This window comes from Gekko japonicus, unplaced genomic scaffold (assembly GCF_001447785.1).
Source record: "Gekko japonicus isolate JY-2015 unplaced genomic scaffold, Gekko_japonicus_V1.1 scaffold43, whole genome shotgun sequence".
NCBI classification, from domain to species: Eukaryota; Metazoa; Chordata; class Lepidosauria; order Squamata; family Gekkonidae; genus Gekko; species Gekko japonicus.
This window is the reverse complement of record NW_015173123.1, coordinates 296,830-306,611: the sequence shown is the minus strand read 5'-3', so window position 1 is coordinate 306,611 and position 9,782 is coordinate 296,830. Positions and strand designations below refer to the sequence as shown.

Below are 9,782 nucleotides of genomic sequence, written 5' to 3'. Positions count from 1 at the left end.
GGTTCTCCGAACTTCTGGCCCACCTCCCAGAAGACAAACTCCAGGCAGCCAGAGTCATCCAAAAGGAAGGCATGGTGTTGGCAAAACAACAGCTCAACACTACTAAGCATGTCCTTGAGGCATCCTCCAGAACGATGGCCTCTGCAATAGCTCTCAGGAGACATTCCTGGCTCCGCAATACTAATCTGCCTATGGATACTAGATCTTATGTGGAAAACCTTCCATTTGATGGCCTGGGACTTTTCAATGCCACTACTGATTCTACTTTACAGGAATTAGATAAAAGCAATAAAAACTTCTCGAGCTCTAGGAGTGTCATCCTCTGCGAGGCAACCATACCGTCCTGCACCTGGTTCAGATCCTGGCAGAGGCGTACCCCAACTCGTCAGTCTCCGGACGCACAATGGAGACCGTGAACATCTTCGGGAGGCCAAAAATCCACCTTCCAGAAACCAAGATTCGGTTCCAGGCAACAATCTTCCCGCACCAAACAAACCAAACCCTCCAAGCAGGGTTTTTGATTTCCCAGTCACCGAGTCAGCTCAAACCTGTCTTGTCACCTTTTCTTCACACTTGGCGTCACATCACCTCGGACGAGTGGGTGCTATCCGTCTTGACCCGAGGCTACCAAATCCAGTTGCACCAGAACCCCAATACTCCTGTCATCGTCTCCACACACCCTTCCCCACCTCTCCTAGAGGAGGTGTCCGTCCTTCTGCAGAAGGGAGACATCAAACATGTACCACCACATCTCCACGGGACGGGGTTTTATTCCCGGTACTTCACAGTCCCGAAGCAAGATGGAGGCGTTCAACCCATATTAGATCTAAGGGAACTGAACCGTTTTGTGACCTACCACCACTTCCGCATGGTGTCTCTACAACAGATCATGCTATTGCTTCGGAGACACGTCTGGATGGCCACCCTCGACCTCCATGACGCGTACTTCCACCTTACCATCCACCCCGCCCACCGCCAATATTTTGCAATTAGTCAACATCATTACCAGTATACGGCCCTTCCATTCGGCCTGTCCAGCGCCCCAAGAGTCTTCACAAAGACTATGATTGTGGTTGCAGCCTTCCTCCATCTCCGGGGTGTCTCCATCTACCCATATATCGACGATTGGCTTCTGGTAGCGCCTTCCAAGAACGCCCTGGTCTCAAACATCACAGAGACTCTGGCACTATTGGAGAATCTAGGCCTACAGGTCAATCAACAAAAGTCTCAATCCTGCCCGGTCCAGAGAATACAGTACATTGGTGCTATACTGGATTCCACGACATGCATGGCTTACCTGCCCCACAACAGGGCGGCAGATATCATTTCCTTAGCCACCGTTGTCCGTACCCAACCCTCCATCACTGCCTTCCAAATTCAGAGGCTGCTTGGCCTGATGGCTGCAACTACGTCGGTTCTTGTCTTTGCTAGACTCAAAATGCGCCCTTTACAGCTCTGGTTTATCCGCAACTACGATCTGTCGAAAAACGCAAACATCGTCCTCCTATCCCCTCTTCCCAGCTTACGAGACTTTGGTGGACTGCCCCTTCGAATATCCTCCAGGGAGCACCCTTCCATCCTCCGTCACCCGAAGTCACCATAATGACAGATGCTTCCTTGACAGGATGGGGTGCACACTCCATGGGCCATTCCGTTGGAGACAAATGGGACGCGCAGATGAGGAAGTGACACATAAACTTCCTCAAATTCCTGGCTATACAACACGCTGTCACCAGCTTCCTACCTTTAATCAAGGGAAAATGTGTCACGGTCCTCACGGACAACACCACGGCCCTTTCTTATGTCAACAGACAGGGAAACACTGTTTCTCTACACCTCTGCAACCTTGCCGTCCAGTTGTGGGAGCTTTGCATCGCCAACAACATTTTCCTCGCAGCCACTCACATTCCCGGACACATGAACGTGCAGGCAGACCATCTAAGTCGAGCAGGACTCAGCCTTCACGAGTGGGGGATGAACCCAGCATACCTCCTCCCACTCTTCCACAAGTGGGGAGCTCCCCAAGTCGATGTCTTTGCCACCAAAAACAACAAAAAGTGTCCTCTGTTCTGCAGTCGAGGAGGCAGGGACCCACAATCTCTGGGAGACGGTCTCCTTTTCCCTTGGTCCACGGGACTTCTTTACCTATTCCCTCCCTTACCTCTGCTTCTGAGAGTGGTCCGCAAAATACTCAGAGACGCCGCGGACTGCATCTTAATAACCCCATGGTGGCCGAGACAACCTTGGTTTTCAACAGTCCTCGAGTTATCAGAAGTGATATACCATCAATTTCCTCTGGCTCAAGACCTCCTCCTCCTCTCTGACTCCCCCCTCCTACATCACGACATACTACAACTGAAACTGACGGCATGGAGAATAATGTAACCGACTTCACCCGCGTAGTGAACGTTCTCTTGAACTCTAGGAAACCTACTACGCGGAGGTCCTACAATTATAAATGGCGAAGGTTCTGTTCTTCCCTTGGTGATGACACTCCTCAAGCCACCTCAGTGGGTCTCGAAAGAGTTTTCCAATTCCTCCTCTCCCTAGCTGACTCGGGACTTTCCCATTCATCGTTGAGAGTTTATTTGGCCGCTCTTTCGGCCTACCATGTTCCAGTTGACGAATGCACTTTGTTTTCCCATCCGATTTCAAAACTTTTAAAAAAGGTTTATTGCATCTCTATCCTCCTGTGAAAACTCCAGTCGCTCCCTGGGACCTTCCTCTAGTTCTCCGCCAGCTCACAAGGAAGCCCTTTGAACCCCTTGCAACATGCGACCTCAAACTTCTAGCACGGAAAACGGCCTTTTTAATTGCTGTCACATCAGCTAGACGAGTGGGAGAAATATTGGCTTTCCAGCACAATACACCTTACCTGTCGTTTTTGCCGGACGGAGTCCGCCTCGTCCCGGACGGAGTCCGCCTCGTCCCGGACGGAGTCCGCCTCGTCCCGGACATCTCCTTCCTGCCGAAGGTGATGTCAGAGTTCCACCTGCAGGCAGAGGTCTTCCTCCCTAATTTTCCCCCAAATTCAACATCACCAGAAGACAAACTATTACACACTTTAGATGTGAAGCGGGCTCTCCTGTTCTACCTCAGTAGAACACACCCAACGAGATGAGACTCACAACTGTTTGTCTCTTACGCATCAGCACAGCTGGGTACTCGCATCACAGCTCAGCGCCTGTCAAAGTGGATTGTGGGTCTCATCCGTCTATGTTACCTGATCGCCAAACAGCCATTGCCTGGCCCTATCAGGGCTCATTCGACCAGGGTTGTTGCGACTTCCACTGCCTTCCTCCAGGGAGTGCCACTGATGGACATTTGCAAAGCTGCTACGTGGGCCACGCCTAACACCTTCATCAGGCACTACGCCCTAGACGTCCGTATGAACACCAATACCAGCATGGGCCGTCACATTCTATCTTCGGCTACGCAGTAAAGGACCTGCCAGCACCCTCCTCCAGGTAGGCCACTGCTCGCTAATCTCCCATGGGTGTGAAGCACAGAGACCACGTCGAAGATAAGCAGGTTGCTTACCAGTAACTGGTGATCTTCGAGTGGTCATCTGTGCATTCACACCACCCGCCCTCCTTCCCTGCTGCTGTCAGCTTCTACATTTTGGAATAGGGGTTGGAAAAGTGGGCTGTATGTTTCTGTCATGGTGGGACCTGCGTTCTTTGACTGATGTAAGATCCAAGAGGCTGGAGAACCTCTGCTTCCTGTCCCTCGTCCCCTGGGGGGGTGACCTTTGCGCTCCCCGGCCCTCAGACCGTTTCACTGGCCGGTGGCACGCCTGTCCCGGAATAGCTTCTGCGCACTAGGTTAGGCTATATCTGTGCTGTGGTGTTGGAAATAGAAGCGCTGCTAAGCCGGTGGGTATTTTCAGTTGAAAGCCCAGCACAAAGCACGAAGTGTTGTCACGCCATCAGTTTTATGATGAGGCGTTTCAATCATAACCTTGTGTTCATTTCCAAGCAGGGAATGCTACTGCTTTACACGGAATTCATGTTTTCCAGCCTATGTTCCAGTTGACTGAGTCCCTGTGTGTGTGTGTCCGCGCGCACATGTGTAAAGTGCTGTCAAGTTGCATCCGACTTATGGAGACCCCAGCAAGGAGCTTTCAAGGCAAGCGAGATGCAAGGGTGCTTTCCCACTGCCTTCCTCTGTGAAGTCTTCCTTGGTGGTCTCCCTTCCAAGTACGACCCTGCTTAGCATCTGAGATCTGATGAGATCGGGCTGTATGCCATGCTGCCCCACCCTCTCAGTTGAGTCCCCGGCTCCCAACTTTGGATGCCTTGACAACTCTTAATGTCTGGGGGGCTGTAGGAGAGGACGCCCACCGCGTGCCCCTTGTCCTGGGAGACAAACTGCTCAGGTTCCTGCCTCTGGCCGCCTTGAGGCTCCAGAAGAAGAGCAGACATGCTGCTGGAGCTGCAGGCCTTTTGAAAGAGCAGAGCTCCACGGAGTGTGTGTTGCACTGGAGTGGCGCACCTGAAGCTTCCCTCTGTTGCCCTTGGCCTGTACTGCCTACTCTGGCTGGCGGTGGGTCTCCGGGTTCTTCTGCCAAGGTCTTTCTACCCGGTCCTCTTAACTGGAGGTACTGAGGATGGAATCCGGGGCCTTCGGCATGCAGTACAGATGCTCTGCCACTGAGCCACAGCCCCTGCCTGCTAGCCAAGAGAGAGGGTGCCTTGTGATCAGCCAGGCACCTGCGAGTGGGGTGGGGAGCAGGCTGTGCAGGGGGACCCCATTTGTCTCCTGCCCTTCCCCCGTGGTTTCCCCTTCTGCTTTTTTCACACAGCAGCCTGAGAGGTTGCTTGGGCTGAGGGGTTGTCCCAGTGAGCTTTGTTGTCTGAGTGATGGTTTGAACCTGGGTCTCCCGGATCCAGGGCTGATACATGCACCAACTCTCAGTGGTTCTACTCCGGTTGTGAAACACATGCCAGAAATGGAGCAGGGTCTTTATACCGGTGGTCCTCCACTGGAAAGACACAGGGGCTTCATAGCAGCTCCTACGAATTTGCTCTCCCTCAATCCCTCCAGACCTGAGGGACCTGCCACGGGTTATCCGTCTGTGACCTGACATGCTAGTAGCAACCTTTTTAATATGCCCTATAGTTTTCCAGAAATGGTTCATGTATCAACACAATGCCTGTAAATGAGTACATGGCCTTCTTGGAAAAGTGGGCTGTATGTTTCTGTCATGGTGGGACCTGCGTTCTTCAGCTGATGTAAGATCCAAGAGGCTGGAGAACCTCTGCTTCCTGTCCCTCGTCCCCTGGGGGGGGTGGCCTTTGCGTTTCCTGGCCCTCGGACCGTTTCACTGGCCGGCTGCACACGCCTGTCCCGGAATAGCTTCTGCGCACCAGGTTAGGCTATCTGTGCTGTGGTGTTGGAAATAGAAACACTGCTAAGCCGGTGGGTATTTCCAGTTGAAAGCCCAGCACAAAGCATGAAGCCCGGATGAGGGGGAAGTGGAGGAAGTGCTTCTATTGTGTGGGGTAGTCTGAGTCAGACCCATCACGTCATCCTGGAGGGCTGAGAACAGCCCCCAAATCCCTGCCCCTCTTTGGCAGTGCAGTGAACCAGTGGACAACGTGGGTCTCCTCCAAGGAGCAGCTCGGTGGTTCTCGTGGCTGCAGCACTCTGACGCGCAGGGGGCTCTCGGAAAGCACCGGGTTGTCTTCCCCCACATTTCAGATGATGCGGAATGTGGCATACTCTGTCCATTTTAAAAGAACCAAACTGGGTGCTAGGCACAACTGAAAGTCTTACTTTCATTAAGCCCTAAGCGGCCAAGTCCTGGGCTACCTGCAGAACCACCTGCTCCTTATCAGCTTGCCTGCTGAGTTTACACTGGTACCTAAGAAGAAGAAGAGAAGAGATTGGATTTATACCCCGCCCTTCACTTGGAGTCTCAGAGCGACTTACAAACTCCTTCCCCTCCCCACAACAGACACCCTGTGAGGTAGGTGGGGCTGAGAGAACTCTGACACAAACGGCTCTTTTTCAAGGACAGCTGTGCCAGAGCTTGTGGCTGACCCAAGGTCACATCAGCAGGTGCACGTGGAGGAGTGGGGAATCAAACCCGGTTCTCCCAGATTAGAGTCCGCACACTTAACCACTACACCATACTGGCTCTCAAGGCCCATCTCTGTATATGCCCACAGGTGGGGGGCGGAGAGAGGGGTCTTTCCAGTGTTGGCCCCTCGGCTCTGGAGCACATTGAGAATCTTAGAATCACACAGAGCTGGAAGGGGCCATCCAGGCCATCTAGTCCAGCCCCCTCTGCTCAGTGCAGGATCAGCCTAGAGCAGCCTGACAAGTGTTGGTCCAGGGGCCTGTTTTTTTTAAGGGTTTAGGCACCAGGTCAAAACCTTTTGTATTTGCGCAAGCCTTTGTGAATGGTGTGATTTTATTTATCCCCTTTATTGTGCTGTTTAATTTGATTAGCTGCTCTAGCTCCGGTTCTTTTCTGAGCGGCTGTTTTGTTTTGCTGCTGCTGTTTTTTTAAACTACTACCGGTATGGCTTTTCGTTTGGAAGTTACTGTAAGCCGCTCCGATTCGAACACTGCTTGGAGAATGAAGCAAATAAGCATTCTGAGTCAATGAAGTGCTGCGGTGTTTCCCTGTCTTACGGAGGGCATTCTTTTTTAATCCTGCCCTTCTGCCAAGGCCCCTTGGGGCAACATGTGTGGTTCTCCCTTCCCTCATTTTATCCTCACAACAGCTCTGTGGGGTAAGTTAGGCCGAGAGTATGTAACCGGCCCAAGGTCACCCTGTAAGGTTCCATGGCAGAGTGGGGATTCGAACCTGGGTCTTTCAGATCATAGTCTGAGACTCTACCCCTAGACTACACTGGCTAATTGGTTCAGAAGCCTTACAGTCAGCTAAAAAGGTGCCCTCCATTATCCAGGCAGAGAGTCAGTAGATATCCCCACCCCGTGGAAAGGTGTGATCCCTTGAGAAGGCATTGTTGGTTTCTTCTTTAGGTGATTAGCATCTAAAGCTGCAGGTGGCGGTTATTACTCATTTGTTCTGACCATCATGTTTCTTCCCTCAAAGCATAATTTTTTTGCATAGTGCTCTTGTTTCCTCACGTTTCCTGGGCTTGTCAGTGTCCATGTAATATTGAGCAAGCTTGGCAGTTTCAAAGCTGTAATTAATATTTTTCAGGTGATAACCTCAAGGAATTGTGAGAGAGAGCATATTGGGGGGGGGGAATAAAACCACAATACACATAACAGTCTAAATAAAAACTCAGATTATGAATTCACCTGGCTGGCCATGCCAGTCCAATCACAACCAAGCTAAAATTCTGATTTGATCTCTGACGACAAGTGAAAGCAAAGCCAGAACTGTGGTTGATTTAGCAGAGCAACATCTTGCTGGAAATATTTGTACAAGACTCCTGGGAACAGAACTGGGAGACTCAGGGCAAGCAAGAGGAATAGATTAGGAAATGACCGTGCCACTAAACTTGTTCCTGTTTCCCTCAGTCAGTCACAGGCGAGTTCTTCACGGTGGAGCCAGCCCAGACTCCCAAAGCGAGGACAGACTCCGCGCCAGCCTCTTCATTAGGACCGGCCCCAAGGATACCCGGCAGCGTGCAGGCCTCTGAGTTGGGAAGCGTGCACGACAGCTCTCTGTCGTTTTGCTTGGTCTTAATAGAAGGCATGAAGCGCAATTAGTGAAGACACTGGATTGAGATAGCTTGCTCTCGAGTCATGGGTAAAGCCAGCCTGTAGCAAAAGAAAATGTGTTTCACATTCTTCTGAATCAGATTTGTCTCAGCCTGGTAGGAAGCTAACAGGTCACGCAAGCGACACCTAGGAGCGTGGCAGTGAAAGTGAGGTGCCTCGGTTTCCTCCCTGGAAGGGAGTTAAATTCTGATGGAGCAGATGACTGGGCAACCATCTCCTGTCTAGAAATAGGCCACCAACCATTTTCAGTGTCTTTTGCTCCTCACCCCCTCCCCTGTAAGAGTCCAGGGGCACCTTGAGAGTCAACAAATATATCCCAGTGTGAATCAGAGTCCACTTCATCAGATGCACTGGAGTTCTCAATCCCTCAGGCCAGTTTCTATAAATGATGGAAAGGCAGGAGAAGGGTATTTATGGACTTATCTTCCAGTGCTTCTAATGGAGCGGGCTCTGAGGAGGGCTGCCAAAGTGGGAGAACCTGATCCCGGCAGCCCCAGTTCCCCGGTGCCGTCCCGTAGGGCGGCGGGGAAAACTGCTGTTGTTCCAGTGGCACAGCATTGCTTCTGGAGTGGAGCTGGGAGGAGTGTCGTCATGTCAGGGGGCTGCTGTAGGATTCCATTGAAAACTCTATGGTAAATCCATAGAGTTGCATGGCCTTGTGCACGAAGTGACATCATGCCATCAGAGCAACAGCAATTCACATATCCCTGCACTACCTCCCACCAGTTCCTGGCAACCCTAGCTGTGACTCACACGAGCTTATGCTGTAGCAAGTGTTGTTGCTATGGCCTAACACAGCTGCCCACTTGGTTTTTTCCATAAATACAAGCCTGCTAGATCAGGTGACCTGCTGTTTCAGGCTCTGGAAAATATCCCGCTTAAAACCCGCATCCCTGCCTGGAGTCCCTTGGCTGGCCCAGACGGGTTTGGGGTCTGATCTGGTGGGCCTGCTCTTCTGTTTCCTAACCGTCTGTGTTGTTTGTAGCCCCCAGGAACCAGCAGCTGACAAGCGTCCTGTTGCCACCCTTGCCCAGCCCGTGACCCCTCGTGCCTCGCCTCCAACCACGGCGGAGTCCGCCAAGCCCACCCTCTGCAGAGTCATCATCTACCTGCAGAAGGAGATGTCCGGGGACACCTGCCTGACCACCGCCCACCCCCTGCCGGGAGCCAAGCCCAGGAGCGGCAGTGTCAAAGCTGGCAGCCCGGGCAGCAAATACCTGCGCCTCAACGTGGGCGGCTCCCTGTACTACACCACCGTGCCTGTGCTGACGCGGCACGACACCATGCTGAAGGCCATGTTCAGCGGCAGGATGGAGGTCCTCTCTGACAAGGAAGGTGAGCGCCAGGCTGGTAAGCGGGTCTTTCCTTGCTGCCACGAGCATGTGGTTAAAATGGGATTGGGGGGGGAGAGAAACGCTTGTCTCTCCCCCCCATCCTGTTTGTAACCAGATGCGCATGGCAGCACACAAAATCTGTCAAAGCCGTGCAAAACTGTCTTATGCTGAGTCAGGCTTTTGCTCCCTGGAGCCAGAAATGTGTGCTCTGACTGGCCGCTGCTCTCCAGAGTCTTGCGCAGGAAGAGATTTTTCCCAGCCCGTAAGGTCATTTGAACAGGCGATGCCGTTGGGGTTTGAGCCAGGAGGCTTCTGCATGCCAAGCAGATGCTCTGCCCCTGAGCCACGGCTCCTCCGCAGTTGACCTGCAACAAAGCCCAGCCCTCCCCCGCTTCTCCCTCTGCTCTCATATCCCAGTCTCTTCTCCCCACCCGTCAGCTCTTCCGGCTGCAGCCCCTTCGGCGCCCCCACCTTCCCCCCCCCTGCTTCCCCCCAGGCCTGGCACTGCTTCCTGCAGGATGCCCCTTCTCTCTCTCCCTCCCAGCTGCTCCTCAAAAGCCACCATTCCCGTGAAGCCTCTGGCATGTGGCCCCTTCCCTACAGAAACAGCAGTCTGTGTGCAAAGGATGCGCCCCGATCCCTCCCGAGTTCATCCTTCACCTCTCTTAGTTGGTTTTCTTGTGCCAGTTTTCAGATTGCAAACTCTGTGGGGCCGGGGGGCCTGTCGGCTTCCAGGCTGGT

General features: G+C 52.7%; 1 protein-coding gene across 4 annotated transcripts in view; it reads left to right on the top strand.

The window, feature by feature from the left end:
- Nucleotides 1-9,782, top strand: part of TNFAIP1 (TNF alpha induced protein 1) — a 32,357-nt gene that overhangs the window by 8,837 nt on the left and 13,738 nt on the right. For all 4 annotated transcript variants that reach the window (XM_015421927.1, XM_015421925.1, XM_015421924.1 and 1 more), the window contains one exon: nt 8,693-9,042. In XM_015421927.1, the coding sequence (XP_015277413.1) occupies nt 8,829-9,042 (214 nt within the window). In that variant the 5' untranslated portion in view covers nt 8,693-8,828. The remainder of the gene's footprint in view (nt 1-8,692; nt 9,043-9,782) is intronic.